The sequence below is a fragment of the Rhinoraja longicauda genome, chromosome 2, assembly GCF_053455715.1.
Source record: "Rhinoraja longicauda isolate Sanriku21f chromosome 2, sRhiLon1.1, whole genome shotgun sequence".
Lineage (NCBI taxonomy): Eukaryota > Metazoa > Chordata > Chondrichthyes > Rajiformes > Arhynchobatidae > Rhinoraja > Rhinoraja longicauda.
Genome location: NC_135954.1, coordinates 42,768,043 through 42,784,022, shown reverse-complemented (window position 1 = coordinate 42,784,022; position 15,980 = coordinate 42,768,043). Strand labels below are relative to the sequence as shown.

The window sequence follows — 15,980 nt, the reverse complement described above, 5'->3', positions numbered from 1 at the left end:
TTAGTAGGCAAAACCCACCGTTCGCTATGCCTCTCGCAGTGTAATCAGTGTTTTGGGGGAACAGTATGTGTGATAATACCATTAAAATGCAGAATATATCTCATCTATCAATTCACAGATTTTTATTATTTTTCTTTTTAAATGTTTCTGCAAGTTTCTGCCTACTAAAATGGCGCCATAACATACTACAGATTTTAGTGTCGAGTGGTCTATCTTGCTCTGCTCTATTATCTTTGGTGACTAGTGGGGTACCGCAAGGCTCGGTGCTGGAACCGCAGCTGTTTACAATATACATTAATGACTTAGATGAAGGGATTAAAAGTAACATTAGCAAATTTGCAGATGACACAAAGCTGGGTGGCAGCATGAACTGTGAGGAGGATGCTATGAGGATGCAGGGTGACTTGGACAGGTTGGGTGAGTGGGCAGTGGCATGGCAGAAGCAGTTTAATGTGGATAAATGCGAGATTATCCACTTTGCTGGTAAGAACAGGAAGGCAAATTATTACCTGAATGGTGTCAAGTTAGGAAAAGAGGAAGTACAAAGAGATCTGGGTGTCCTTGTTCATCAGTCACTGAAAGTAAGCATGGAGGTACAGCAGGTAGTGAAGAAAGCTAATGGCATGTTGGCTTTCATAACAAGAGGAGTTGAGTATAGAAGCAAAGAGGTCCTTCTGCAGTTGTACAGGGCCCTAGTGAGACCACACACGGAGTACTAGGTGCAGTTTTGGTATCCAAATTTGAGGAAGGACATTCTTGCTATTGAGGGAGTGCAGCGTAGGTTCACAAGGTTCATTCCTGGAATGGCGGGATTGTCGTTTATTGAAAGACTGGAGCGACTGGGCTTGTATACACTGGAATTTAGAAGGATGAGAGGGGATCTTATTGAAACATAAGATTATTAAGGGATTGGACACGTTAGAGGCAGGAAACATGTTCCCAATGTTGGGGAGTCCAGAACCAGGGGCCACAGTTTAAGAATAAGGGGTAGGCCATTTAGAACGGAGATGAGGAAAAACTTTTTCAGAGAGTTGTAAATCTGTGGAATTCTCTGCCTCAGAAGGCAGTGGAGGCCAATTCTCCTGATGTTTTCAAGAGAGAGTTAGATAGAGCTCTTAATGATAGTGGAGTCATGGGGAGAGGGCAGGAACAGGGTACCGACTGTGGATGATCAGCCATGATTACATTGAATGGCAGTGCTGGCTTGAAGGGCCGAATGGCCTACTCCTGCATCTATTGTCTATTGTCTATATGCTCTTTCAAACACTTCATTCGTTAATCCCACTAGCTATAGGAACTTTGTAGCTACATTTAAAGGTCTCTCTGTTCCTCCACGTCGTCCAAAATTTCCCATTTGTCATGTGTTCTTTTGTATTTTTGTTCCTCCTTAAATGTGCTATAACACACTTCTCTGGATTAAATTCCATCTGCCTCTTTGCTGCCCATTTGAGCAGACCATTCATATCTCCCTGCAGTCTAAAAGCTCCCTTAGCTTCAGCAAGCTCTTTGGACTTCTGAAATACTGTAGTCAATTCTGCAGTTGCTTTGTCAGGTCCTTATACCAGCTGAGTATCCGTTTAAATAGCAAGAAAATAGTGCAAAGTGAGATTGTTCCACAATAACTGTGTGTGAAACTTTGAACTCCAATTTATATTGGCACAGGTTAAAATGTGCATTACATAAATTATGATAATGTTTGCAGCTGATGCCGGGTAAAGGTTAGTCACCCTAATGTCGATCACACAAGGAAGTACCTTGTGCAACCCATAGCTGCCAGAAATTATCATTAACACAATTAACTCCAGGGAAAATGGCTTAAACAAAATTGTGCAGAGTGAATCGATTTCTCGGCTTTTCTCCACATTGTTCTGTCAGGATTTGCTATTACCTGATTCAGTAGACAGGCCTTTCTTTATTCACATTTCCAATCCACCTTTGCTCCCTCTTCATTCCATGCCTCACCAAACTTAATTTGTGCTGACCTTAGTTTATCCTCCTCTTAGGTAAATATCTCAGTGTATGTTCATGAAAGGGGTAGAGTGAATGCTAATAATTTGCCGGTACAAATGGATGCAATGAAATATGTTTATTTTTATTTTCAGATCTTATAGGCACCTCAAGAGCATTAAAAAAGAACGAGAGGTTGAATGTGCATTGTTGAGTAACTAAATTTACATTAATGTAAAATTTGTAGTTAATTTTCTGGTAGGAGTAGTAGGATACTATGGAATGATATGGAAGAGATTCAGAATGTGTTTTCAAACCTTGATAAATAACTCCCTCCTGCATCCACATTTATCACTCCTTGCATTACCCCCTTCCCCTTAAGCTCCAATTCTGATGTCTCATCGATCATGAAGCTGGTGGGAAAGGTCCATTATTATGTGGCCATTGCTGGGACATGTCTTCTCCGATGAAAATATCACTGTGAAGTGATTGGCTCAAGGCCACTGCTGAGAACAAATCAATTTAAGCAGAACTGAATGGGCAGAAAGTTACAGAAAATGGCAAAAGGTAGACCATGGTCTTAATCAAAGTCTTAATCTCCTTAATCCATATTACACCCCAAATTTGTCAATGAGACCAATAACATAGCATAAGTTTTCCAGCTAACAATGTATTTTCTTAATAAATTCCAATGCACATCATACTGTCATGTATACTTCTGTGCATTATCTAATTTATCAAAAAGGTGATAAGTAATGCCCAAGTTTCTCTGAATAATTGACTGTGCAAACTTCTGTAGTCTTCGGTTTTGTTCTGAAAGATTTGAACTCCAATCCTTCAATCTAATCGTCCACCTACCGGGAATACTTCCAACAGTCTCATTTTCTGGCTTGTTCTGTCTTGCTTTCCTGTCTCACTCTTGCCTACATCTCAAATATCACTAAGTATTCTTGGTTGAACAAGAGGTTTCTCAGTCTTCTGCATGAGCTTCGTGCAATATGTTTGGAGATCAGTTGACAGGCTGATTGATCCATGTGTGTTATCTCTTCTCCAGCACCAAGAAGATTTAGGATTTTTTAAGTACTTTAGGAACCTATATTATTGCTGCTACATACTGTATCTCCTAATAAGCAGGTCTTCTGCAGTTCACAGTACTGATTAGCCTTGATTCCTTGATTAAGTTAATGTCCTCCATCCTGCCTGATCGCCTGGATCATAGCTATGATTTCCCTTCTGTCAGTGTTGTTATTATATAGCCTCAGCTCAACACTGATGTACTTATGTTGACACAAATTAGCTGCATGATGCAAGTCAACTATTACATTGGGCCTATCCCATGTAATAGTAGGCTTACATCATGCAGTTAATTTGTGTCAAGGCCTAAGTACATCTGCATAAGTAAATTGTTCTGAAAATAATAACGCTGATTATGTTATTATTTATAATCCATGCAGAAACACCATGTTGGTGCTGAAAACACCATGATAACCAAACTCTCAGGTTACTTCGACCAAATTATATGGTGGCCAGATCAGTTCACTGAATAAATGATGATTAACACTTGTCTATCCGTGATACAGACCTTGGCCTAAATATGTGAAAGCCCCTTTGAGCACAGTCTATGACTTACAGCATATTTTTCTCATATTTATTAATTCCTTCAATCTATGTCAACCTACATTTTACTGTTGGAAATTACTGCTGATGTTTCAGCTATATTTTTTCTGTTCCCAGTCTCTTTGAAAGCCATTTATAATGGTCATATTGTTTGGAAAATATAAAGTGTGGAATTTGCAATGGGAAATATAATGTTGCTTCCAGCATTTTCAATTATAATGGAGTAAATCTGGCAGCAATTTCTGAACTATTTACCCAGATAAACAAGGAGATCCAGAAGCTGCTGTCAATAATTCCGTACTCTTTTGCAGGGTCTGAGGTTGGATTATTCTGTGGGATAATCTATAGATGAGGGAACTGACAAAATCTTCAACTATTTGCAAAGTATTTTCCCTGTTAAAAACCATGAAAATGTTACACCTTGTGGAATCAATTACAACTGACGCATTGCAGTTGGATTTGATTCGGCTGCATTTTGGAAAGTGTGTTCAGTTCTGGTCACCCCTTTACAGGTAAGGACGTGGATGCTTTGGAGAGGATGCGGAACATGTTTACCTGAATGATGCTTGGATTAAAGGGTATTAGCTGCAGGGAGAGAGGTTAGACAGACTTGGATTATTTTCTCTAGAACGCTCGTTCTGAGCACAGACTTGGACTGTTTTCTTTTGGAATGTCAGTGGTTAAGAAGAGATCTGATAGAAGTATATAAAATTATGAGAGGCATAGATAAGGGTAGACAGTCAGAACCTTTCTCCCATTGTAGAAAATGCCAAAGACTAAAGGGTACAGCTTTAAGATGAAAGGGGTAAAGTTTATAGGAGATGTGCGGGGCAACGCTTTTTTTTACACAAAGGGTTGTGGGTGCCTGGAACACGTTGCCAGGGGTGGTGGTGGAGGCAGATACAATGGTTCTGTTTAAGTGACTTTTATATAGGCACATGGATATACAGGGAATGGAGGAATATGGATTATGTGCAAGCAGATGAGATGAGTTTATTTTGGCATCATATTCAGCACAGATATCATGGATCAAATGGCCTGTTCTTGTACTGTACTTTTTCTATGTTCTATTGGTTCTGATTTCTCTGGCCCTTAAGAAACTGATCCTACTTTTATATCTAAATAAGTTCATTAGTTCATGTGATAGGAGCAGAATTAGGCCATTTTGCCCATCGTCTACTCCGCCATTCAATCTTGGTCGATCTATCCTTCCCTCTCAACCCCATTCTCCTGCCTTCTCCCTGTTATCCCTGACACCCTACTAACCAAGAATCTATCAATCTCTGCCTTAGAAATATCTATCCACTGATGGCTTTCTGTGGCAATGAATTCCACAGATTCATCACCCTCTGACTAAAGAAATTTCCTCTCATCTCCTTCCAAAAGGTACATCCTTTAATTCTGGTTCTAGACTCTCTCACTAATGGAAACATCCTCTCCACATCCACTCTATCCAGGCCTTTCATTATTTGGTCATGTTTGATTGTTTAAAATTCTGTTGTTTCCAAATGTAAAATATATAATTTTCCCACGCTACTTTATTCTGATGATACTGTACATGTTATTCTGCTTCCCGACAGATCTAAAAATCGGTCTAAATATGAGTCATTTCTACTCCCAGCTTTCTGAAAGGCAGAATCATGAGGATATCTCTCAGGGAGTCGCAAGCCTGATATTGGTTCTGTAATGGGCTTCAAGAAAGTTCTAATACTGCAGTGACAGAAAAGTAATTGTTTATCTTCAAAATAATGGCACTTGTACAAAAGTATTTTTCAGTCGTCTTTGGCCTCATCACAATTCTGGCACAAAGAGGTGGGAAACTCGGATGCACCTATACAATTGCTCGATTATCATCTTAACTGTTTTAGTTTATAGTACACCAGTGTTCTCTTCCCTTCTTCTAAAATCACCTGAAATTTCCATTGTTAATAGACACAAAATGCTGGAGTAACTCAGCGGGACAGGCAGTATCTCTGGAGAGAAGGAATGGGCGATGTTTCGGGTTGAGACCCTTCTCCAGACTGATGTAAGGGGAGAGAGAGCTACATAGATAAGGAAGTGTAAGGTGTGAAAACAGGGCAAAGGGAATAGAGATCAAAGACAATGTAGAATAGATCATTGTTAGCTGGGAGAAGGTACAACAGAGCAAACAGAGATAAACTGTAGTTGGAGACAGTAGGACTGGTCGGAGCACTGGAAATTGGAGGGATGGGGAGAGAGGGAAAGCAAGGGTTACTTGAAGTTAGAGAAGTCAATGTTCATACCGCTGGGGTGTAAGCTGCCCAAATGAAATATGAGGTTCTGTTCCTCTAATTTGCGCTAGCAAGTTTTGATAAATTAACAGAGAGAGAGAGAGAGAGCATTTGTTTCTGAAGTGTGAGCCCTCTTCATTAGACATAAACCAATAATATCGTTGCACTTCCACTTAGCTTCAGAAATGATACTGTGGTCGCTTAATGTTTAATGATTACATCATGCATTTAAGCCATTTTGTTAAATCCCAGCCAATAAAAATGTTGGTGCTTTAATTGGGACTTGTCAGTTCTCAAAAATAAAACCCATGATTTTCATAATGATCAGCATTTAGTTATGAGGCCATTGCATGTACAGTGTTGTTTACAGTATAACATGATACTCAGCAGCTTGTGAGGTCTGCTCCTTCAAACTTGTCTTGTTATTTAATTTCCTTAATTTGATCTGCCTTGTTAATTTGAATAACTAGCTGTCATCTCTCAGTAACCATTTCACTCATTTAGTCATTAACTTAATCCTGGTGCAAAGGCAGATTAATGAGTGCGCTCAGCATGCAGAAAAACAAACTTCAATTTAGACATACAGTTCATTGTAAATGCAAAACTAAGATTGACATTCCTTTAGATTATACTCGTAAATTGATAGTCAATTGTAAAAAAGGTTTGAAAGGTACCTGTCTTGTACAGTGAATAGGAATCACCTTCTCCACCCATTCGACATCCACTCAAGCACTAAAATGTACCTCAAATAGGGTGTCATTTCTGTGAATTAGCACCTACCTAAATCCATCACTGGCATCAATAATCCAACACTTGCTTCTCGATACACAAAAGGAAAAGAATAACATTCAGCACCTCCAGAAACCACTAAAGCTGATTCCAGACCATCAGCACTCATGTCCTCCCTGACACAAAAGTTTGAAGGATAGGATTCCCATCTGACAGGAGGTGGAGGCTTATATCTGTAAATTCTGCTCAATTGCTTGCTCTGGCAAAAATTTACATCGTTTTAATGAAATTTTGGGCCATTTATTGAAGACTGTATAAGTACTTCTTCTTTGCGATGAGGATTTAATTGAGGACTGAGACAGACATTGATGGAAATAATTACTGAAACTTTCTTGGGGATTAAGGACATTTACAGTACACTAGTGGATGTGTTACAGTCCTACCTGTACTCAAGTACTGGAGCTTTTAAGCTGTCTCTTCAAAATATATTCAAAGTATATTCAAATAATTGCCATGAAGGACAATGCCTGGTCCATTACAGGCACCGACCTCTCCACCACTGAAGGGATCTACAGGAAGCACTGTCTCGCACGCCATCAAAGACCCAGAACATATAGGCCATGCTCTCATCTCACTCCTACCATTGGGAAGAAGGTACAGGAGTCCGAGAATTGTTGCCTCCATGTTCCTCTCGTCAACCATTGGGTTCTTGAATCTCTTTGCACAACCAGAACCACAAACCTATCTCAGTACCAACCACTTTGGACTTTGCTCTACTATGGTTCCTCGACATAGTTTGGTTTGCACTATCATGATCAAGTTAGAATAACTAACAGTTTATTGTATATATATTTTGTTGTTGTTTCTGTTACATCTGACGAGTCTGCAAAGCTACAACAAGTAAGAATTGTTCTGGTTAATATCCAGTGCACATGACAACTAAATGTTCCTGACACTCTTGAAATTCAATGCAAGAAACGACAGTGTAAACATGTTCAGTTGTCCACTAGGAATAGACTGTGGAAAAAATTACAGTACTTCCAATGCAAAAAAGAGTGTGGATAGATGAACTCAGCAGTTATCCTTGGACCATGATCCCACAGACGAGCACCAGGCCTTAATCTCACACACCATTTCTGATTTCATCACTTCTGGCTGTCTGCCCTCCACAGCTTCCAAACTTATTGTTTCCCAGCCCCGAACAGCCCAATTTTACCTTCTCCCCAAAATCTTCAAACACAAATGCCCTGGCAGACCCATTGTTTCTGCCTGCTCCTGTCCCATGGAAATGATTTTCATGTACCTCGACTCCATCTTATCCCCCTGGTCCACTCTCTCCTGACCTATGTCCAAGATACCTCACAAGCCTTTCGTCTCTTTAATGACCTGCTTTCCGAACCCCCACTCCCTCATCTTTACTATGGACATTCAGTCACTCTACACCTCCATCCCCCACCAGGAAGGCCCTAAAGCCCTCTGTTTATTCCTCTGCAGAACTATCCAATTTCCCTCTGCTAAAACTCTACTCCGCCTAGCAGAGCTGGTCTTCACCTCAACAACTTCCCCTTTGACTCCAAGTCCAAGGCGTAGCTATGGGCACGCGCATGGGCCCCAGCTATGCCTGCCTCTTTATAGGGTACGTTGAACAATCCCTGTTCCAGGCGTACACTGGCCCTATCCCCAAACTCTATTTCCGTTACATTGATGACTTTATCAATGCAACCTCCTGCACCCATGCAGAACTCATGGACTTCATCAACTTCACCACCAATTTTCATCCTGCTCACAAATTTACTTAGACCATCTCCGACACCTCCCTCCCCTTTCTTGATCTCACAATCTCCATCACAGGAAATAGGCTATTGACTGACGTCTATTACAAACCCACTGATTCCCAAAAACGATCTCGACTACACTTCTTCCCACCCTGCTTCTTGCAAAGACTCTATCCCCTACTCCCAACTCCTCCATCTACGCCGCATCTGCGCCCAAGATGAGGTGTTCCATACTGGGACATCCGAGATGTCCTCATTCTTTAGGAAATGGGGGTTCCCCTCTCCCATCATAGATCAGGCCCTCACTCATGTCTCCTCGGTACCCCGCAGCTCCGCCCTTGCTCCCCCTCCCCTAGTCGCAACAGAGACAGAGTCCCCTAGTCTTTACCTTCCATCTCATCAGCCAACGCATGCAACACATAATCCTCCAAAACTTCCGCCACCTCCAACAGGATCCCACCACTAGCCACATTTTCCATTCTCCACCCCTTTCTGCCTTCTGCAGTGACCATTCCCTTCATAACTTCCTGGTTAACTCATCCCTTCCCACCCAAACTATGCCCTCCCCAGGTACCTTCCCCTGCAACTGCAGAAGATGCAACTGATATTTATTGTCCTGATACCTCCCCCCTCAACTCTGTCCAGGTACCCTGACAGTCCTTTCAGATTAGGCAGAGGTTCACTTGCACCTCCTCCAACCTTATCTACTGTAACCGTTGTTCGAGATGTGGACTCTTATACATCGGCGAGACCAAATCCAGACTGGGCGATCATTTCGCAGAACACCTTCGCTCAGCCTGCTTGACCCTACCTGATCTCCTGGTTGCTGGACACTTTAATTCTCCTTCCCATTCCTACACAGACCTTTCTGTCCTAGGTCTACTCTATTATCAGAGTGAGGCTAAACGCAAATTGGAGGAACAGCATCTCATATTTCGCTTGGGCAGTTTACAGCCCAGTGGTATAAATATTGATTTCTCTCACTTCAGGTAGCCCCGGCATTCCCTCTCTCTCCATCCCTCCCCCACCCAAGTCGCACTAGCTTCTCGTTTTCATCCTACAAACAGCTAACAATGGCCTGTTTCCTTTATCATTGTTACTTTTTTGCATATCTTTCATTCATTGTTCTTTATCTCTCCACATCACCTTCTATATCTCTCGTTTCCCTTATCCCTAACCAGTCTGAAGAAGGGTCTCGACCCAACACTTCAGCCATTCCTTCCCTCCAGAGATGCTGCCTGTCCTGCTGAGTTATTCCAGCTTTTTGTATCTTCGGTTTAAACCAGCATCTGCAGTTCTTTCTTACATAGTTCAGGGAGGGAAATGGAGAGTCGACATTTCAGGTGTAGCCCTTCATCTGGACAACAAAGTATATTTCCAGTGCATTATTCTAATTAATTGTCATACAACAATTTTTTTTGCAAACTGTTGTCAAATGGATACTTGCAAAAAAAAGTTCTGCTGTTTTGTTGCCTATTTCTTTCAGGAATATTATAAAGCCAATTTGTGTTTAATATCAGTTCTTGGCACAATTTCCCCTTCTGGGGCATAAAGAAAAAGGGGAAAGAAATTAGGTGATATGTAAATCATATCTCCAAGCAAATCAATACCACGGAACACAGCTTCAGGTCATCAAGAAATTAGCAGGTCTTATCATCTCATTCCTGCAGGTGCATTGTGAAGTACAAAGCAACTGGGTCATCGGGAAGCTGGTGTTCACTTATTTTCTTTTATTATTCCCTCACAAATACCTTGGAAGTGATGTCACTTTGCCCCATTTCTCGATGCAGAATCGCCTGAGTCCATTGCTCCCTCTGAGGGCGGTAAAGCCTTCATAAGGTACGCTGGATGTCCCTGTCACAAACTGTTGAAAAAAAGGAAAACTGTCTTCCACATAAACATACCGTGCTATAATTACAATCATGGATCATAAAGCAGAAATCAGCATAATAGGAAGAATCTCATTGTAACTCGAAAACCTGAAGAATTCAGCTGTCTGACAGTATCTTGCAGAATTAGACTAACCAGAATTGATCTCAGTTCTGAAAGTGATTGAAATAATTTGAATATTTGAATTATTTAAAATAATTAAAAATTCTTTAATCAGCAAATTTATTCTATTGTAACCTTCTAAGCTATATTTTTTTAAACGGGAAACATTGAATACATTCTAATTATATTCACATATATTATTTTAACAGAAATATTAAATAATTTAACACAGCCAGTTTGGCTCTGAAAAATAGTTACAAGAAATGTTAAACTAAGCTATTAAAAGCATCCAACGAGCCAAAATGTTCGGACTAACATCCAGCCTTTGGGCCAGATAGCATTAAAGAAAGATTCCTGCTACTGTGTACCTGTAAAAGCCGGAGACGCTGCTCATTGTTGAAATGCTCCACAGCTGTCCAGAACCACTTTATTACGATATGACCATCATGATAACCTGAGGAAGGGGACACTTACGTTACACACAAAAGCATCTTCACGATCTTGCTGTTTCAATGGGTTGGGTTGCCTGAAGGATTTGAACTTTAATAAACTCTTCAATAACATTTCCATTTGGAATTTTTCTGCTTTGGTACACATGCAGGGTTGGAAATTCAAAAGTGTCGGCATAAACAAATTGTTTTATATCATAAATGTAATTAATGTTAAACAGTATTAAATGACCAGGAAAAGTATTTGTATCTAACCATGTTAGCAAAATGCCTCTGCATTTTAGGTTGTAATTAAAATAATTCAGGTAGCTTTAGTATGCTGCAACAGCTTCAGCAAAAGCACATGAAGGATGGCGATCTGTTAAAATAGTTTCATAATTCCTCTCATAGCAAAGGCTAGTTGTAATGTCGATGCCTCAGTGGATGAAGTGTTCGTATCAGCTGCGCCACAGGGCACAGCCAGTTGAGCTGCTACCTCATAGCTCCCATATGTAACCTGGGGTTCAATTCTGCCCTCTGGTGCGGAGTTTCTCTGTGCGGAGTTTGCATGTTCTCCTTGTGAATTCCAGTTTCCTCTCACATCCCAAAAAGGTATGGGTTGGTATGCAAATTGCCTCTTGTGTATAAGTGAGTGGTAGAATTTGGAGAGTGGGGGGGGGGGGGTTCATGTGAATTTAAAGAGAATAAAATGAAATTAATGTAGGTTTAGTTTAAATGGATGCTTGATGGTCATCATGGGCTTGGTGGACCAATGACCAAGTTTCCGTGAGGTATGATTCTACGACTTGAGGTGGCAGGTCTAACAAGAAGAAAAAAAAATATTTTTTTAATGAAGACCTTTCATCAGAACCCAAAAGAAAAGATGAAAGCATGGGAATCAAAACGTGAAGGTTGTGAGGAATATTTGCAAATATTAATACATATCTGCTCAGTACCCACAGAAGTTTTGAAAAAGGAAAAGTAGGACTTTCATCTCCTTATGCTTCAGAATTTTCTACTGACTTATACTGTTTTCATATTGTTTGAATAACATTTTTTGAAAAATAAATTGGACTGTCACCTCTTTGTTAGGGAGAATCGTGTGAAATCTGTAGGTTTTGGGTGGTAGTGGAAGCTGACTTGTGGCGATTGGCAAATAACAATTTGGCAACAAGATATTTGCTTGAACCAATCATTAGAACTATTAAATGCGTTAATCAAGGACAAAATGCATCATAACCTGGGTGGAATAAGTACCGTGACGACTCTGTTCAGTTTCGTTAAGGTTTACTGCAAACTAACTAGTCCTGGAATCTGTTGAGAAAATGTAAGCAAAATCCACAATGTCATTCCTCCATGATAGTGAAAGCCATTCCCAGCCCAAGCATGGTCCAAGGTTCAGAGCAATGAATAGCAAGACACTTCAGGATGTCTGATTGGTTTCACCAGTTCAGTCCTTGTTGATAATTAGCCATTGAGCCAGAATCTTTAGCCATGCATTTGACAAGAAGACTATTACTGCACTATCCTGTAGGCAAGAGCTTAATTTGAGGATGTGGATGAAAACACAACAAATGATGTGACCAGCAAGTGATTCAGCTTTCTGCAGCCTTCTAACTCACCACTTCGGTACTCTGTATTGTTGCGCCAATCATTCAGATCAATCTCTGCTGTTCCTGCGATAACCAGTTCCAGCTCTCGGGCATCAAACACTGAAACCAGCCTTAAATCTACCACCTGGAAAACATGCCAACTATTACTTCTTTGGAAGCCCAATAAAAGGACTGCAACAAATCTGACAATTTCAACAGTTCACCTGTAGTGGATTTCACATTCTCAGTCAAAATAGAACTGAAAAATATCTAAAAGGCACAGCTCAGTAGGAATGGGTTTTACAAGTGCAATATCTGGAATTTTATTTACTGAATCAGAGAATCTTAGAGCATAGGCAGAGTTCACCTGGCCATCTCTTTGGTGCTATTTCTTTGGAAGAGTAAATCTGCACGTGCAATCTATCTGCTCACACTCCATATTTTTTAAATTTTTCATACACTTCTCCAATTTGCTTTGAAACCACTTCACGAGAATGATACAGCAATAATATAGTGGACTAGCAGTTCAGAGGCCTGTTCAAACTCCACCACAGCTGCTGCAAATTTTACATTCAGTTAATAATCTGGAAATTGAAAAAAACACTAGAAACATTAATATCCCTGGAGGAGAGAATTTATCTATCTATCTGGCCAAATGTGACTCCAGATGATGATCGAGATTTATGTTTGTTTATTCATTTTCAGTTATCTGGGCACCGTTGCACATCAAACTGGCTGAAGACCAACTTCTGTGATGCTGAGTTCTGAGGGAAGTGGGGATAAGTGATCCACACAGAACTTCCAGTTGATCATGATTGCGAATGTTTCAGCCTTCCCTTTAGCACTCCCACGCTGAGCTCTGCTTTATTAATGATGGGGATGTTCCCCCTATTTGGCATAATTGTAGGACTGCACAGCACATTTGAGGGTGTCATCAGTGTGAGGATGGTATTACGGATGGTATTACATCTCAACAAGATCTGTACCATGCACATTTCTGCTAATAATGTCATGGATAGATGCATCTGCTAAAAGTAAGTTTATTCATAAAATGTTGGGTTCACTCACTATACGCTGCAGTCCCAGATTGGTAGTTTAAGAATTTTTGTGAATTAGGCCTTTACATGCCTCAAATATGTAGAGGAACTGATTGTTCTCAATGCCAACTCTGTGTGCTCTTTCATGTCCTCCATTCATAGAGTCATAGAGCATGGAAACAGGGCCTTCGGCCCAACTCATTCATGCTGACAAAGATGCCCCATCTAAGCCAGTCCCATTTGCCCACATTTGGCCCATATCCCTCTAAATTTTTCGTATCCATGTCCCTGTCCAAATGTCTTTGGTTGGGAGTTAGGTTTCAGATTTTAATGTTTTAATTTTTTATGATTATATTTAAATGTTGTTATTGTACCTTACTGAATTAAGTAATTCAAGTAAACTTATTAGTGTTTTAAAACTGTGCATGTCTCAGTAAACTATTTTTTACAATATAGTTCTGTACAAGATAAGAATTCCTAAGATTCTTACTTTGCTTTGTGTAAACATCACCTTCTGTTACTAGATGTCTCTCAAGACTGCCGTCACCAAGAACAAACTTGGAGACGCTTGATCAAGCATGATGTTGTTAAGGAAAATCGTGCCTGACTATTTGAATTTCATTTATTGAAGAATTAATTAGGTGTTTCGACGAGGATAGTGTGGTTGCACTAGGCTGCATTAATCTCAGCAAGGCCCTTGACAAGGTCCTACATGGGAAACTGCTTCAAAATTAAAAAAAGCTCATGGGATCTAGGGGAAATAATCAAATTGGATCTAAAAGTGGCTTGGTGATAGGAGGCGGAGGGTGGTAATTGAGGATAGTTTTAGCAATTTGAAGCCTGTGACCAAAGGTGCAACACTGGGATCACCGCTTGAACCTATGTTGATTGGTATACATATTTTAATCGAAATTCTGAGGCTATGACCTCTGATCCTAGGCTCTCCCACTAGTGGAAACATCCACTCCACATCCACTCTATCCATGCCTTTCACTATTCGTTAAGTTTCAACAAGATCGTTCCTCATCCTTTTAAATTCCAGCGAGTAGAGGCACAGTGCCGTCAAACGCTCATCATATGTTAACCTACTCATTCCTGGGATCATTCGCGTAAACCTCCCCTGGACCATCTCCAACGCTAGAACACCCTTCCTCCGATGTGGGGCCCAAAATTGGTCATAATACTTGAAATGTGGTTTGACCAGCATCTTACAAAGCCTCAGCATTAAATCCCTGTTTTTGCATTCTAGCAAATAAATGCTAACATTGAGTTTGCCTTCCTTACTACTGATTCGACTTGCAAATTAACTTTTTGGGAATCCTGCACCAGCACTCCCAAGCCCCTTTGTACCTCCGATTTCTGAATTCTCTCCCCATTTAGAATAAAGTCTACACCTTTATTCCTACTACCAAAATGCATGTCCCTACTTTGCTATGCTGTATTCCATCTGCCACTTCTCTGCCCACTATCCCAACCTGTCCAAGTCCTTCTGCAGAGATCCTGCTTTCTCTACACTACCTGCCCCTCCACCTATCTTTGTATCACCTGCAAAATTGGCCACAAAGCCCCTCATCCAAATCATTACTTTACAACGTGAAGAGTAGTGGTCCTAGCACCGACCCTTGCGGAACTCTGCTGGTCACTGGCAGCCAACTAGAAGAAAAAAAACCTTTATTGCCACTCTTTGCCTTTTGCCATCCAGCCAACCTGCTATTCATATTAGTATCTGCCCTTTGATATCAATCCGGCATTCAGCTTATATTTCAGTCCTTTTGCCTTGATTTTTAACATTATTCTGCCCCTTCTTTTTAGGCAAAGAGTTGAGTTATTTTTTAATCTATCTAAATGAGCTTTTTGCAATGTTGAAAGCCATCTATTTTTGAGAGCATTAGTTGCTTGTTCCAACACCAGCTTAAAAAATATATAAAGGCAGAAATTTTGCAATGCAATTAATACACTTGTTATGATCCAATATATTTCCTGATCCCAGATTTCAATTGCATGACATTGTGTCAAAGAGAGATAGTGAAATTATTCATCAGTACACTTGGTGTCAGAAATTGATTTGTGATTCATATCTTCCATTAGTCATAACTTCTATCAAGATCGCTATGCAATCCATCTGGGAATTATGACAGGGAACTGCAACATGAGCAAGCATCATATTTTAACAATGACATTCTCACCTCAAAGTTCACACTAGTCAACATGCTCCTGGGTAACTATACATCCACAATTTCCAAGCTTTGTTAAAGTTACTAGTTTGAAGACTTCAACTTGCCTCATAGAAACCTCGAACCAAGGCCTCAGTCTGCTGAACAACTCCTCTTTCCACTCTCCACTTCACCATCCGTTCAATATATTCCTTTTTGTTTTTCTCTGCTACTTGAATATTGGCCCCTCCTGACTTGAGTTCTCGTTCCGTGACCTACAAGTAAAAGTACTATTTAAACATAGAAGTACAAATTATGAGGGAGTTAAAGGTTTTTGAATTTACACTAAATGCATTAACTATTGACCCTGCATCATTAAGGGTTTACATAGAATATATGAGGTTCATATTACATTATATGAGGTTCATATTACATATTCTGATTGGTCCTCCGATAAT

At 40.3% G+C, this 15,980-nt stretch overlaps 1 protein-coding gene across 6 annotated transcripts in view; it reads right to left on the bottom strand.

Moving 5' to 3' along the window:
• The window catches only part of LOC144604083 (E3 ubiquitin-protein ligase HECW1-like), a 316,240-nt gene that overhangs the window by 14,136 nt on the left and 286,124 nt on the right, over positions 1–15,980 (bottom strand). For all 6 annotated transcript variants that reach the window (XM_078418197.1, XM_078418215.1, XM_078418186.1 and 3 more), the window contains 4 exons: positions 15,651–15,797; positions 12,363–12,477; positions 10,681–10,766; positions 10,072–10,184 (listed from right to left, as the gene is read on the bottom strand). In XM_078418197.1, the coding sequence (XP_078274323.1) occupies positions 10,072–10,184; positions 10,681–10,766; positions 12,363–12,477; positions 15,651–15,797 (461 nt within the window). The remainder of the gene's footprint in view (positions 1–10,071; positions 10,185–10,680; positions 10,767–12,362; positions 12,478–15,650; positions 15,798–15,980) is intronic.